This window comes from Pinus tabuliformis, chromosome 2_2, assembly GCF_031772625.1.
Source record: "Pinus tabuliformis cultivar Carrire ecotype Pingquan chromosome 2_2, CPIR1, whole genome shotgun sequence".
NCBI lineage: Eukaryota > Viridiplantae > Streptophyta > Pinopsida > Pinales > Pinaceae > Pinus > Pinus tabuliformis.
Window position 1 is genome coordinate 1,095,060,294 of NC_142300.1, and position 17,317 is coordinate 1,095,077,610.

The window sequence follows — 17,317 nt, forward strand, 5'->3', positions numbered from 1 at the left end:
CCCTTCTCGTTGTAGCTTTTGCAAGGAACAATCTGAATCTATCAATCATCTCTTCCTATTGTGTCCTATGACCCAACAGGTATGGAATCAACTACACATATCCCTTGATATTACTAATATATGGCAAGGGGAAAACATTATAAATGCATGGCAATTGTGGTGACACTCTTCATAGTCACTGAAAATCCGCAACCTCCCTCTGCTAATCTTTTGGAGCATATGGCTAACTAGGAACAAAATTATTTTTCAGGACTCTATCATCCATTGGAACAACATTCGCTCCAATATATAGGCTCTTTACCATCTAATCCCTGAAGAGGAACCAAAGTCCCGAACCCGGAACATTACACCTGAAGACATTGATAAATCCTTTCCATGTGCATAATTTGATGGATCTGCACAAAAAATGGTTGTGGGGGAGGAGCTATATTATACCTCACAGACAACCATCACTTCAAACTTAATATGGGTTTTGGTCGTGGCACAAACAGCTATGCCAAACTAAACAACCTCATATTACTCCTCATTTTTGCACTTGAGAAGAACTGCAACTGGATACAGATCTTTGGAGACTAAAAAATTGTCATCGATTGGTTCAACTCACTTACTCAATGTCATGTGCACACACTCAGAGTCTTGCTAGAAGATATTACTTCATTAAAAATACATTTTGATTTAATTGTTTGCTCCCACATCTATAGGGAAAGGAACCAGATTTATGACGGTCTTTCCAAGAAAGCCGCGCAGCAGCACAGTGGCCAATGGTTAATACTGGAACAGAGGAACCAAGAAAGCTACCATTATTATCACAGGTCATTCATTGAGCATACAGGGGTAGCAAAGCTGACTGATAAATCATCTTGATCATCGACATATATATTTTTGTTGTTTATTTCTTGCATCAGACAGTCCTATATACTGCTCATATGTGTATATACTTATGTTATTTTTGTTAATTATGGATGATTATGAACTGATATACTGGGATAGATGGCTCGGTCCATCTCTGATATACGCATAATACTTTATGCAGTTGATACAACAAGTAATTTTCAATATTAATATAATGAAAATTACGATTTTTTCCTTGAGGAAAAAAAGTGTTTTGATGTTTATCAACATTTACTAATTATTATTTAGTTTATACACTTAGTTAACTAATAGAGGAAATGACCTTTTTTTCTAACAATTTTTTGCATCAATTTTTCCTAAAATTTGGTAGAGATTTTTAAGAATCTTAAATTGTTTAATCTACAAAGTTGTAGTGTCTCAAAGGTATTTTAAGGTGCTAAATTCATTCATGCATTCAAGAGTACATTTTAAATAACAAGAAAACACAATCTTACTCTAAATTGAATTATTTCATATTAAAAAAAACCATTTCATCTATTAATTAAACTATGCTTAATTTATATAGCAGTGAGCAGCATGGTCAGCAGTGAGAGCAGCGAGCAGTGAGCAGTGAGAGAGCAGGGAGTTTTTATGCAGAATAAGTATCGAGTAGCAAGTAGGGAGCAACCTGTAGCCTAAGCAGGGAGCAACGATAACTTGAACAACAGGGAGTAGTGCGAAGTAATCTTGGCATTTTACAAACCTACATCTTTCTCGAAACATGTTGGACAGAAAATGCATTCAAACATGACAACGGGACAAGAAATTTCAGAACATGTGGAGACAAATGATTTAGGACAAGTGAAAATCGCCTCATCCACCAAAGCTAGGAAGTGGGTTTGGGTCAATAGCAACAATATTGGGGCATTTTAAAATGAAGACTAGCCTGTATAAAATGGGAGCAAACAAGGAAAAATGGTCTAAAAAGGAAATTACTTGAGCCCTTCGCAAGAAGCGCTCAAACAAGTCCCCTCTACAAGCACGTGGCAATAAGAAGTCCAAAAGAAAATTCATTGATGATTCTGCCTTATATAGTCTCACATCCACACCTCTCACCTGGTCATCTGGTCTTTATGTGAAAGAATTGTTAAATGTAAAACAAAGGTTGGAGGTTTTAGAAGTTAAAGAGCAGGAAAGAGATCATAAAACTCATATAATAATAGCCGATAACAAGGCTTTAGCAGAAAGAAATAAAGTTTTAAAAGAACAACTAGCATTGCTGCAGGAAGCTCTCTTGATAGGGAAGACAGAATGGAAACAAAAGAAGGCGGATGTGCAAAACATAAATAAATATGTAGTGGAAAGTACAGAGGTGGTGAATGTGAAATCATCCCAAGATAAAGGGAAAATGATTGCCCAAATAGACAACCATGAAGAGAAAGCAAGAGAAGAAAGGAAAGGAGATTCCACCAAAGTTTCCAAAACTTGGGCTCAAGTTATTAGAAATTATGCTAATAAGGAAGGAGAAACAAACATTCAGGTTGACAACATGCAAGATAGAGAAGGCAAGGAAAGACAAAATAGAGCAACAAACATAATTATTAAAGGGGTGAAAGACTATGGGAAAAATGAATGTACTCTTGACTTTGCAAGAGACTTCTTGAAAGACAAGTTGCTATGGCAAGGACAAATATGCCAAGCATGGAGGGTGGGTAAGTTTAACAGTGAGAGAGTCAGGCCCATAAAAGTCATCATGCCTAGATTGCGTGATAAATATATCATTCTAAGCAAGAAGCATCTCTTGAGGGGTTCTCGCTTTTTCCTAGAAGAAGATTTAACTATAAAACAATAGGAGGAAAGGAGGGAGGAAATGTTTGTTAGGGTCCAACCCTAACCCCCTTATTTATGTAATAGGATCGAGTCATAGTTATAGTTAAGTAAAGAGTCAATAAAGCCCATATTAATAATTGTAAGTGGTTAACCCGCATTTAATGCAGGGACCACAGTTAGTTGCAAATGGGCCATGGTATTAGATAGATGGTATTAATAAGAACCATGGTATTGCCCCATGGTATTGCATGTATGAATCCTATATAAAGGATAGAGACTCCCCTCGAGGAGCATCGTGTCTTATTTTGTACTTGACCTCAGCTCTATTGGAGGTTTCCCCCTCGAAGAGGCAAGTGAACATTGCTTTCTGAATAATAAAATACTTGCTGTTATTTCTCATTATTCTATGTTCTGGGTCTATTTCTTTGCATATTTGGTATTCTGGTATCGTCTTGCAGGTTAAGAGCATAAAAATGTTAAAGGTTAGGGTAGCAAGAGATGAAGGCAAAAGAGCATGGATTTATAAAGGCAAAGTTGTGATAACACGATTTGGACCTCCTTCCAAGAGAAAGCAACAAGATGGTAATAAAGAAGAGGCAACAAACTCTTCAATAGGGTATCAGGAAGCAAGGTGAGCCTGCGAAAGTAGGGACAAAGACTCAAATGTGAGTCTTGCATGTCAAAATAAATAGCAATCAAGTCATACCCAGGTTTCCTTAAGATTAGTTTGTTGGAACTACAGAGGTTACCCATGGAGGCGAGGACTTGGTTTACGACTTATTACGGAAGATAGAGACATAATTTGCCTCATAGAAACACATGAGCATGAAGGGTGCAAGACACCTTTGTTTGAAGGATACTGGAAGATGGCAGCGTGGAACAAGACAGCAGAGAATGGGCAAGGGCATGGGGGTATCATGGTTTTAGTAAGGGAGAAAGAAGGTCGCCTCATTCAGTTAGAAAAAGAAGACTCAAATAAGCAATTCGTTTGGTTTAAAATATCAGAAAATGGAAACCACATCAGAATTGCAGCATGATATTTTGCTTCACAAGTTTAAAAAATTTACAAAGGTAGAGGGTTTGACTACAAAGATCCATTTGCAGCCTTAAAATTGCATATTGTAACATATTCGCAGCTAGGTGAAGTCCTTATAGTGGGTGATTTCAATGTTAGGACTACAAGTGAGAAAACTAGCATTCTCTGCTGTAAAGATGATTGCGACCCTATTTGGCTTACAAAAGAGAGTAATCATTAGTGGGAAAGAATTTCAGAGGACAAGGGATGTAATATCTTTGGTGAACAATTGCTTCATTAATAATGGCTTGACTAGATGAGCAAAGTCCGGTAATTTCACTTGCAATACTTACAATGGAGAAAGTGTAGTAGATTATGCAATTTGTTCGCATGGTTTGTGTGAGAAAAAGGAGGAAGTTTTGATTGGAGATCAACTGTGGGACTTAAAATCAGATCACAAGCCAATTTATTTATGTTTCTCTTGGACTGGAAAGAAACAATTAGAGTAAAAAATTTAGCACGTACTACAAAATCTCCCACAGGGCAGAATTCTTTTGACTCCAGAAAATTGTAATACCTTCAAAATGACGCTAGAGAGGCTCTTCGAGAAGGCGAAAATCACAATTCATGGCCTTCATAGTCATGAATTAAGACATTTAATTCAATGCACACTTGCAAAGTGTAAAAGAGAAAAAATTAAGAAGTCTGAAACAAATTGCTTTCTAGTTAATGCTTGGTTTGACAAAGAATGCGAAAAGGCAAGGAGAATGTGGAAAGAGTCAAACAAAGATAACATAAAGCTGAAAGCTTACAAGCAGTTAATAAGTATGAAAAAGGCCGATTTCATGGTTTCAAGGAGGGAAGAACTAATATTCCTTGGGAAAAATAATCCCAAATTATTTTGGAAGGAGCTCCGACTGAAAAAGATACAAACTGGAAATAGTATTACAGCTTCTAAATGGTTTGACTATGCAAGACAATTCTATGAGCAAGATCCTAAGGTTGACCCTCCCCCCTTGGTCAACACTGATACTGAACTCTTCACGGTGCAAGAGGTAGAGATGGGTATCAAGAAGTTGGGTGTTGAAAAAGCAAAATACTTAGCTGAACTCCAAGCAGAATACCTAATGTGGGGCTCAAAGATCCTTGCATCACAAAAATTTCAACAACATCATACAACAGGGGCTCCCCACAGATTGGACAACTACTCTGGCAATACCTCTTTTCAAGAGCGGTGACGTCAATAATCCCTCCAATTATAGGACCATCATGATAAACCCTTCGTTTGCAAAGCTATTTGGAAGCACGCTAGAAAATAAAATTAGCAACTGGGCAGAAGAAAGAGATAAGCATGCTAAAGGGCAAGAAGGTTTTAGACCTAAACATTCCACAGTTGATCATTGTATAACTTTAAGGCACATCATTGAAAAAGTTTAGGAGAAAAAGGAAGAAGTCTTTTGTTGCTTTGTTGATTTCAGAAAAGCGTTTGACTTGGTTCCTAGGGATAAGCTTTGACACAGAATGAAGGAACTTGGGGTTCCTAAACATTTGAGACCAATTATGCATAGGCTATATGAAGAGGTGAAAGACAAAATTAGGACTTCAATAGGCATTTCTGAAAGTTTTAGAAGCGATATTGGGGTCAAGCAAGGTTGCCCACCGTCTCCTACCCTTTTTGGTTTACATATCAACAAGCTTGAGGAGTGGTTAAATTCGCAAGGGGGTGATGGTATTTATTTGGGAAAGTTTGTTATAAGGCTTCTTTTGTATGCAAATGACCTTATTCTGATTGCTAAATCGGCTCTTGGTTTGCAAGAGCACTTACTATCCCTTGAGCATTTTTGTAGAAGTGTGGGGATGCAAGTCAATCTTAGCAAAACGAAAGTAGTGGTTTTATCTAAGAAAAGAAAACATAAGCAACATAAGTTCTACTTTAAAGGCAATATTCTGGAAGAAGTTGTGAATTACAAATACCTCGGAATTGACTTCAACAAAAATCTAAGCTGGGATGGTTGTAGAAAGTAAAGAACTTTGGGGGGTTGGAAAGCATTTTATGCTTTTCAAAATAGGTGTAGAGAGGCAAAGTTATGGGATTAGAAAACCACTCAAACTCTTTTTGGTCTTCTAGTGATTCCGGTGATTCTGTATGGTTGTGAACTATGGGCTAGCAACACATTCGACATGCAGTGGAGACAAATTGAGAAAATTCAGAAGCATTTGATTACAAACAAATTCAAGATTAAAAGTGTAGTTCCTTATGCTATCCTGTTAAGTGAAACAGGGGCTGCTCCTATTGAAGCAAATGCTGTTGTGTGAGTCATAAGGTATTTACAAAAAATTGAGCAAATGGAAGAGGGTAGATGACCTAAGGTTGTCTTTAATGACAAATTGTGCAAAAAAAAAAAAAAAAACTTGGATGCAGCAAAATAACAAATGGTTTAGTAAATGGGGTATTTGCTTGAATGCGTCCCATAAACAACAAAGAGATAAAAGCTTTTGTTATGGATAAGTTCCACAAGCATACTTGGGATAAGGAGCTAGGAAGAAAGAAAACATAATATATTGAAGTGTTTAATCCCACTCATAGTCATCAACCAAAAGCATACATAGAGGTCAATATCTCTTGGAGAGCCAAAATTCTTATTGCTCAGTTAAAGACTAATTCTCATCAACTCTGTTGTGAAACATGGCGCTGTAAAATGCCAAAAGAAGTGTGGGAGGAAAGAGTATGCATTTTTTGTTCTTCCGAAAAAGTGGAAACAGAAAAACATTTCATTTTAGAATGTGAGGCCTTCAAAGACAACATGGAAAGTTATGCAAATATGTTGACACCTAGCTCTTGGGATAATTTATTTAGCGAGGGGTTTGTCAAGAAGTTGGGAGCATTTATTGTGAAGCTTCACAGAAAAAGGGTCGAATACATCAAAAAGATGAAGAAGCAATCTGCCCCATAGACTATCTTTAGCCTCGTGAACATTAAAATAATTTCTTTTTTTTTTTTCTTCTATACCAACTCTAATTAACAAATAACAAATTATAAAACAAAAATAATCTAACTAATACATAAAATATTCTTTTCCCATACATTTTTCTAATTAATTTTACCCAAATTTCTGTACAATTTTATTATTTAATTATTGTTTTCTATTATTGAAAAACAAAGCCCTAAAGTCATATATTTTAACATTAAATATTCCCTCATGAAATTTTTGAATGAAATAGACTGCATACAACGCTTAGATCGACTTGTAGATTTTGTATGCACAATCTATGGCCAAGCTTTGCATGCAATATATTTCAGTACATTTATTTGTAAGAAGCATTGCACGCAATATTTCTGAGAAGCGCCCGTGGCGTGACTAGTGGATGAAGCAATTCGCAAGATTTTCGAAGGCTTACGTGGGTTGCCTTGTCCGCGAAGCAATTTTCCTTGAGTGGAGTAGTTATGTTTGAATACTAACTGTAAGTTGATATTCATGAAATCCCACAGCACATGGCTGAGTGTTCTAGTACTGTACTGCTGTGATATTGTTTCAAACATTACTGTTTTGTGTTATGTGCATAAGCGGTTAATTACTATCTCTCCTCTAGTGCAGTGTTGTACTGGTTGGAATTTGTTATTTCAATTCCTATACGGGCGTTATTCCAGCATCCTCAAAGTACAAGGTATAAGAAGTTTGAGCTTTGATCCCGCTGTCGCCAAAGTTGGGTGATTTCTGTTTGACTGTAAGTTCCCATTAATATTTTTCTATTTGCTGGTAGAATAAATGATCCCGCATTGGCCAAAAGTTGATTTTCTATTTTCTAATAAATAAATGATCCCACATTGGCCATAAGCTGGGTGATTTCTGTTTGACTGTAAGTTAGGTTCCATCAATACTTATCCGTTTTCTAGTAAATTGAATGATGGGCTAGATGATCTTGAATGGATGATGTATTCTTTCATCTCATTTAGTTTGAGATTCATATTCACTACCTCTGTTTCTTCCAGGCCCGGAACCCATGGGCATTACAATTGCCTCTTCTTCTACATTCTGGGAGTTTCCAAGTTCAGATGTTACCATCCTGGAAGGACACACCTCTGAGGTTTGTAATTCCACAAAAGAATGTTCAGTTATATCCTTTCATGGAAAAAGATATGTTACTTAATATATAAATGCAACTTCTGCATGCCATTTAGGTTTTCAACTGTTCTTGGAGTCCAACAGGTTCACTTCTTGCTTCAGGGTAAGTCTTTTAATACTGTTCTTTTTGTAATTTGGCCTCTCGCTGTATTTAACATAGATAGTTGATACATTTTCCATTATATATTGGTCCATCCCATTTATTCAAAGATGATTATTGTTGATGAGTATCAATGTTTTTAAAACCGGAACCGGTGACCGGACTGGTCCACCTAATGAACCGGTTTATTGACCGGAACCAGTCTAACCGGGACTGGTTTGGTCTAAACGAACCGGTTTTAAAAAAATACATTAAATAATTAATTTTTAATGAAACAAAACTATTTTTAAGATGTAAAACCATGATTCCAAGCCAATAGAGACAAAATATGCAAAGTTTGCTCATTTATATACCATGCAAAGGTGAATATATCAAAATGGCACCGAGTGCAATACATATCATCGACAAAATAGCAAAATACATAAGAAATGAGGCTCTAAATGGCCTATAAAGTCCAAAAACAATGCTGCAAGCTATGAGGCCATTGGCCTACTACAAGTCTACAGTGTACACATGATCAATCATCAAGTCCATCACCACTACTAGACACAGGATCATCATCAAGAGCTACATAGACATCATCTGGTTCAGAGTCTGAAGATGCCTCAGCCTGATCTGCAACATCAGTATCAATGCCACCAATGACAATAGAAGTGGACCTAATGGAAGCACGAGTTTGTCGACCTGCACGACCTGTGCCTTCCATTGGTTCCTTGCCTTTCCTTGATGCCGCTACTGATCCTGGTTCTGATGCCGCCACATAATCTGCCTCATCCCCCGCTAAAGCCATGTCGATATCAAAATCAGCCTCAAACACAGGATCTTCAGTCTCCTCCACCCATTCTGATGTTGGATCAATATCGTCCAACACAATGGGATCTCCCTAGCCTTATCCTCATAAAATTTTTCAAGCTTGGCAATGTATTCTGCCCTAATAGGACCTAACAGTGCATTTGGTGCATCACATGGCTTTACTTGGCCTCTTATCCCAGCCAAGTGTTGTTTCAACCTAAGAATACCTCCACCTCCAATAGATTTATGGCATAATTTGCATATCATTTTTCCATCAATTACATCACAATGAGCCCATGCACTCTCCTTTCCTTTTGGAGCCATGTTTGCTTGAAATAATAACAATTTGCAAAGAAATCTGCCATTTAAAAAAAAAATTGCAGCTAAGCAAAATGGAAAACCAAAGATAAATGTAGGAAAACAAATGCACATGCAAGGCTCAAGCTACAAAATTTGATAGCATAGAGCTAGAGAGTTTATAGCATACATGATAGATCATAGAAGTGAGAAGTTTATAAGTATAACACATTAAAAAAAAATTCATGGACAACAGACTCAAATGAGGAATTATCAAGTGCAAATCCTTACCTGGAAATGCAAACTAGCTCCCTTAGCCTCCTCTTGAAGATGGCAACTCCACTAACAGCTACACACTATCTCCAAAATAGCTCCAACTCCAACTCCAAGATGACTACTTCAGCAAAAACTCCACACTCTCCAAGCTCACAAACAAACTCACAAACACTCACAAACACTCCAAATCAGTTGTGTGAGACAAATGAGAGTGAGAGGGGTCTCTTATAGCTTGGAGAGGGTGTTTTTGGAGGGAAAATACCTTTACCTCCCCCCCAAAACCCCTAAACCACAAACCACCAACGCCTTTTTCCAAGATTCGGTGGGCATGCCATAAACCGGCCGGTTTAGGACGGAACCGGCCGGTTTGATACAAACCGGCCGATTTTCACCGATTAGGGCCAAAAATCGGGCAAATGAAGGGTCTGACCGGGTTTTTAGGCCGGTTCGGACCGGCCAGCTAGCTAACCGGCTGGTTTGACCAGTTACCGGTTTTTCTGAGCGATTTTTAAAACTATGATGAGTATTACATTCTGTAAACATAAACCCTTGAATAATACTTTATGATGAGTTGGAGTGTTGTTTGAACTTTGTATTAGCATAACTTTGGTGAACATGTGAACTGGTGTTATTTTTGGGTAATGTTGCTGGAGAGCATCTATTTGACCAATAGGGGCATATAATCTAAGTTGGGCTAATCAGGTTTCCTTAAAAGAGATGGCCCAAGGCTTCCTAGAACTCCAGGAAGGGACATAGTTTAAGATAAACTACTTATTTTCTTTGTTATATCGGCTAAAACTACCATATTTAAACTGTATGTGGACAGTGGAACCAGTAATCATTAGAAATGTATTAAATACTGTTCCTGAATGTCTCACAGATCTGGAGATTCTACAGCTCGAATTTGGACAATCCCGGATGGGCCACGCACATCTGAAACCCATAGCGGGCCTCCAAAAGCTCTTGTTTTGAAACACAATAAGCAGAGCATGGATGTGACAGTTCTTGATTGGAATGTGAGTTACACAAATCTATATCATGCGGAGGACAATTTATTTGATTGCTAGTCTTCAAAGATACCCTTTTGAATATCCTTGTTTTCCTGTACTTTTGGATTGGTTCAGGGAGAAGGGACACTACTTGCAACTGGTACTTATGATGGACAATTAAGGATTTGGAGCAAGGATGGTAAGGTTGGCTTGGATTTATTTTGTTGTTTGTATGAAAATCTTCAAATAATAAACTATGTTTTCTCAAAGGATACGTCTCAATGATATTTAGAATGCTCTTCTAGGCATGATAGCGATTCTAGTTCTTAATTCTTTGCATATGTACTTTATATTTAGCGTGATGAATCTAAAAATCGTTAGAAGAATGGAGAAAACATAAATAGTCATATATTAATCTAGTTGCTCAGAATAAATTAGAATAACCTATTGGAAAGAAATATGAGAAGAAAAGATGAATGGGAAAGTCAAGCTGGCTGATTCACAAAACTCTTTGAAAGGAGAAAACCATCTCCTGCAAAAACCCAGCAGATTGTTAATGTTGTTTAGTGTAATGAATCCTTTTGGTTTCCTATTCTGATGGAGTAGTTGAGATCCTATCTCTAACAATCTCTATTATTGTTCTTCATTTCTAGTTCTTGGATCTTGTTGGGATTTTCTCGTAATTTGTTGAGTTAGTTCTCTTGATGTAAAGCTATATATATGTTTTTTTTTCCAATGAAAAAAAGCCAGATATTATTATTATATCCAAAAGTGAGTACATCAGTGGAGCGTGTTGTAGGCACTTCCAATAAAATGCCCCAACAATCCTTTGTTTATATCCAATACTATCCATGATTGACCACTATAGCAAGTAGAATTACATATATCAATTGATAATTGTCATAAATATATAGACCATATACATCACAAAATTTCAAAAATTGCCCCAATACAGATAAGAATTATGCAATGTTATTTAGATGAATTAAGGTTCCATCATCTTCCTAGTGATGATGGATGGATTCTTTTTGAAGACTTTCCAGATTCTGTGAGCAACTAGACTGCGGAGGCCAATTCCAGACTTTGCTTTGATAGGGAGTCTACAACTTGGTTTTGATGCTTATAGACATGATCAAAAGTTATGTGAGAAAATAAAGCAACCATGTTCTGAATATTTTTGAAAAGTGGCAAAAGAGCAAAATTAGAAAGCCTATTTCAGCCAATTTATGACCAAAGTAGAGTCCCCATAAACATGTAGTTGACTGAGATTATGTTCAAGAGCAAGCTGGAGAAGGAGTATAACTGCCATCAATTCAGCCCAATTGTTTGTAGTAGGATCCAAAGTTCAAACTGATCCTGAAAGAGATCGAGTGTGTATCTAAGACATATAGTATACCTCTGCCCCACATTTTGGTGGGCTCATCTGGGCCACACCATCTAAGAAAGCCTAGCGGAAATCTGTTTGAATAGGAATATCCACAGACAAGGAGGATGGATGGGAGGCATGGACATGTGCATCATAAGACATGATTACAAGACATTGAGTTTCCACTTTGACATTTAGTGGGAGCTTGTCCTAAAAAATGGCTTGGTTGCGCTCTAGCCAGATGCTCCATGCATAAACAAGGGGGAGAGCCTTATATTTCTTTGGCATATGTCCCAAATACTAGCTTTGTAGACAAGATTCAATATTTTCTCCTTCCTGGATATGATTCAACTACAAAATCCAACTCATTTCCTAGCAAAATGACTTTGAAAAGGGATAATGCACAAAAATGTGGAGAACTGATTCTCCCTCTAGATGGCATAGAGCACATCTGCCTCGGCCCTGGAAAGAACATTTCTGAACAAGAAGAGCACATCAAGGAGTTGTTTTAGCCTAGGGTCTGCCATGATATCTTGGATGAGTAGGAAGCAGAAATCTGTTGCTCTTAGCACGATTGAGGCTAAGTATATTGCTGTAGCATGACTAGCTGTGAGGCGATATGGTTGAGGAAGCTCTTTGGAGAGTTGTTTGAGCAGGTATCGGATATGATTGTGATATACCGTAACAATAAGAGTGGGATCCGACTTTCAGAGAGTCCTGTGTTACACAACAGGTCCAAGCATATTGAGATTAGATATCACTATATCTGGGATATGGTGCAGAGAGGAGCTGTAAGATTCCATCACATTTTGATTGATGAGCAGATAGCTAACATTCTTACCAAGCCTTTGCCGAAAGGGAAGTTCTTGGTCTTCAGAGAGCAACTTGGACTAGTGGATGTGACCCTTCCGGGAAGTGGTCATGGTTGATTGAGAACACTGAGCTATGCTTTTCCCCCTTGTTTGAGCTCCCAGGGTGGGAATGGAGCTGGAGAGCTCTTGGGGTTGAGGAATCTCATGGATAATAGGATGTGTGTGATCCTTACCTCTCATGGTAAGTGGTATCTTGCCTATTGTCACTGTAGCATGTGTGTGATCCTTGCCACTTATGGCAAGTTGGGTATCCTCCCCTGCCGTAAAGTCTGAGACTTGATAGAGTATACCCTAGTATGCATCCTACCCACAAGCTGGGCTTGTAGGGATTGCCACCCATTTGGCCAACGGGTCAGCAAACTTGGGTGTGTGTGATCTTTACCACTGGTAAGTTGGGTATCCTCCCCATGTTAGTGGTTGAAGGTGTTCTACTACTTGATTCTTGAGGATCAAGATGGGAATATAAAAGGACAATATGGTAGTTGTGATCCTTACCTCTCATGGTAAGTAGTATCTTTCCCAATGTTGCACGAAGCGGGGACGAAACTAGGACGCTTTTTGGAAGCGGGGACGCGGAAGCGTCATTTTCCAAAAATCTAGGAAGCGAAGCGTCTCGGAAGCGTCTATTATCTATATATATATATATATATTTGCATTTATATTAAAAAAAACATCCAAAATACCAAATTAGTTGTAGAAGACATGAAAACATGCATATTTTTACATAAATCAAGATAGATATGGCATCCATTGTACATGAATGATTAATTATTCCAACATCAACCATCTACAATCTAGATTCCTCTTCTCTTGTCTAGCCTTTGCCTCTACTTCAATTCTATAGGGATTTTTGTCAACATTGCCTAATTTTGATCAAACAGCTTAATCCAAGCCTTATAATATGGTAGAGAAAGCTTAACATGCCCGATCAATGATTTTGACTTGAGTGAAGGGCACATAATTATTAAGGCCATGACAAAGGAGTTCAACAATCCCAACACTGGGGGGGGGTACATATAGGGCTTGTTGCTCTTGATTAAATGCCAATCACATGCCCTCATACATGATATAATCCAATGAAACGTCACAATCCCATTGATCTTGAAAATTGTTAAGTCTGCTGAATTTTGAATAGGATATGAAATTCTGTTTTCTCCATATGAAGTCCGATGAGGTTGGAACCACTCTCAAACATCCTGAGTCATTTCATGGTAATGTTAAAAATTTAAGTAAAAGGATGGAAATGAAAGATAAAGGAGAATGTCACTTTTACTTTAAGAATTTAACATTACCATTAGGGAGCGCCTTGGGAGTATTCATAAAGTGTAGTTCCTCACAGAATAGTTCGAAAGTTTCAAAAACAAAAAAAGCCCTGTGGAACCGTCCACCTTCTCTTGGATCCGCTTGCGATTCGTGGTGGATACACGCCCGAACCTCCACAGATCCGCACCTGATCCGTTCTGGATCTGCAGATCGGGAAATAGGAACCGCGGATTGGGCAGTAGGAGTCGTGGATCGGGGCCCCCACGAATCCATTTTTGCAGGAATCGCAAAAAAAAAGACGATTCACGGTTCCGCCGAAGGATCGGTGGCAGATCCGTATGGGACGCGGATCTGCCTTTGGATCCTGGGGGGGGGACGGTTCATGCAACACTGATATTTCCTATTATAATTGGATATAGGGTGACAGATTAATCTCCATTATGATGATTCTTTTTCTTTAGATCGAGAGTTTTCAACAAATGAGCTGAAATGAGCAGAGACGAGATATGATATGATACAACGATGATGATGACGAGACATCTGAGATGATGAGACCTATGATGCAGTAGGAAATTCCTCCCTAGTTGAGAGGGAGTGTTGAAAATTGTCAGCTAAGGGAGCAACTCCTTCTTTGGAGAAGCCCAACAAACCCTAAGGAGACCTCACTTGCCTTTGGAAAAATTTAATTTGTACATGGGAAAATATTATTTTTAATGTGGAACCAAGTCAACACAAAAAGTACAAGTCAACCTAAAGGAGAAATTCGACCTCCTCAACCACATATAAATACACCTCACTTGGCATTAGTTAGAGGCATCACATTACACATTCCTTTCTTCTTAATTGGTTTGATCTGGTTCGAAATTGCAGGGTGCGAGCTCACACATGCAAAGAGGAGAGAGAGAGAAATCTGTTGACGAAATTTGACTTTTGTTTTGGCACCTTTGACCAACATTGAGTTTGGGTGATTGGACTAGGTTCGACTTGGTTTTTGGATCTGTTCTTGGAGGCCAAATTCGGGAGAGAGAAGACCAAATTTTTTTGGGCACTTTGACCAGCGTTGACCGCAGATATACAACTAGGGTTTCCATAGGGTTGACTTTGACTTTGACTGATTTTTGAGGTAGATTTGTGGACTGTTTTGACTAGGTTTGACCAAGCAAGGAAGGTCGAGTTTGTTGCTGCTTTGGCCAAACTGTTTGGAGCTGATTAGACCATTGAATTTGGATTGGTTAGGGTTGTGTTGACTGTTGTTAACTTTGATTGCGACAGGGTTGGAAAATTGTAGAGTTATTATTTGACCAGATTTGACTATATTGTTCATATTTGATTAGATATTGGATTAGTTGACTTGAAAATCAAGGCCTTGACCTTTGACTAATTGTTGATGTACTTGGACTATGTATCTCTTTGTTGAGCATTTGATGAACATTTAATAGAATAAGAATCTGGTTAGGGTTTTCCCCCTTGTGGGGTTTTTCCCTGGTCTTTGACCAAAAATATCTGTCTCTATTAATCTTGGCTATCTTCTATTGTGCAAATGGTTTATTGCTCTATTTACAATCACTTACTGTCCTTGGGTGATTGAAATTAATTGGAAAAGTGATTGCTACTGAAAGAATAATTTGTACACGAGTCCCATGACTCTTAATGCTTCACCTGTAAGGTGTCATATGCTCCTCTAGTGGAATTAGGACCCAGTTAAGTTGCCCAACCCATGATGAAATCACCTTCCAATCACACATAATGTCCACTGCTGCATCTTCACCATCAGGTACAATAATTCATTAGTTCATCTAAGTGAACTAAGCTTGTTAATTAAGGGCACATTGAGACTTCATATGGGGGTCCTGGGTACATCCTTCAATTAATAGGTGGCATGTCAATGACGATGAATGGATGGGGATAAAGGGGTCTCAGGGCCAAATGCCATGGGTACAAGGATAACAATGATGAGGGAAGTCCACATATTGGGCATACAGATGTGAAGAGGAAGCAAACGTGGTTACATGAGTTACCCCAACGTTTGTTTTTCCACCCTTCTTTATGTTCCTTTCGCCTTTTCTTGATTTTTCTTTGTATTATTGCTTGGGGCTTCAGGAAATGAAAGCATGATGTGAATAATATATAACAATTATTACCCCCTTAAGGTGGGGTAGTTCATCGCCCACCAAGGGTTGGGATGTGCATGGGTTCCTTTAATGATGTGAGGGGCACTCATGGGCCCTAGGAACCAGGGTGATGGCCATAATGATAAGGGGTAGAGCTCATGTTTGGCTTTTGCCCATGTGCTATATTAAATGTCCCGACCATCTTTTGCATTTTATGATTTTCTTTTTCTTTTGTTTCTTGCTTGTGGCCATGATATGCTTTTAACTTTCTTTTAGCTGCATTAACCTACGAGGCATCATTTCTAGGCCTGACCCAGATATGCGAACAAGGGGAGGGGGTATGCCAGTGTCCTATGGACCCAGTGTTCATGTTGACCCAGAGAAGGAAAATGGTGAAATGGGTCTTGTAATATGTAGAGGGCAGTGAAGAATGTTGAATGGGAAAACGAGACCACGCTACCAAAATAGGTGGTTTCCCAGGTAGTGCCCTTCCTAAAGCCATAGCCCAATAGGGGAGATCCCATGAGACTAGGATTGAAGATTAATCCCCCATTTAAGGTAAGGGAACAAAACCATAGTCAAAGCCTTTCCTTCTTCCAAGTTGCCCAATAATCCATGCCCAAAATGCCCATATGAAAAAGCAACATAAGCACCCAATTGCACAATGAAAAACATACCTTTTGGGTCAGGTTTCCCACCTTCTAACATATGCTCTCGACAGATGGGCGATGAAACATAAAATTGATGCTAGGAGCGGAGATAAAATGACACATCACATCGGCTACGAGGTGGCTCTCAGGGGCTGCCAGCTGTCGTCTGGAAGAAGATGAATAGGAGAAAAGCTCTCCTAGGGGTACCCACTTTTGGTGGGCAACAGGGCCCTGAAGTCACACCAAACTGTGTAAATGGTGTAGAGCCTGGGAACATCTAAGATTTTTTGTTTAGAGTTCTCTCAATTTGATTTTTCTCAATATTTTCATTTTATTTCATTTGTTTCTTCAGGAATTATGCTAGAAACACTTGAAACCTTTGAAAGAGACTATTGGGTTTGTTTCTTTCACCTACTTTCAGGCTGAGGCATTCATACACTTAGGGTTTGACTTTCATATTATGGGTATGGTGGAATTTTGATAAAATAAATGATATGACAAGAATAATAACCTGGAACTCAAGAATCCAGTTATTTAACAGAGACATAAAGTAAATTTGCATTTAAAATTCAAAACCCATGTGATATTTCATAAGAAGAATAAATACTTCATAAAATCCTAATTCATATCACATAAATAAGATGAAAATCATACTGATTTAATTCCTCTCATTATATACAATATAAAATCATACATTAGACAACAAGATGTACCATTAGAAATTTCCATGAACAACTGTATTTGTATTAAATTGAAATTGCAAATTCAAGTTACATCAGAATTACATGATCACAAGAGAAG

The 17,317-nt window shown here is 38.2% G+C and overlaps 1 protein-coding gene across 1 annotated transcript in view; it reads left to right on the top strand.

Moving 5' to 3' along the window:
* The first annotated feature begins 7,152 nt into the window (after positions 1-7,152).
* Positions 7,153-17,317, top strand: part of LOC149197214 (WD40 repeat-containing protein HOS15-like) — a 288,927-nt gene continuing 278,762 nt past the window's right edge. Inside the window, exons 1-5 of the mRNA XM_089408606.1 lie at positions 7,153-7,342; positions 7,668-7,762; positions 7,857-7,903; positions 10,146-10,281; positions 10,390-10,453. Of these exons, the coding sequence (XP_089264732.1) occupies positions 7,153-7,342; positions 7,668-7,762; positions 7,857-7,903; positions 10,146-10,281; positions 10,390-10,453 (532 nt within the window). The remainder of the gene's footprint in view (positions 7,343-7,667; positions 7,763-7,856; positions 7,904-10,145; positions 10,282-10,389; positions 10,454-17,317) is intronic.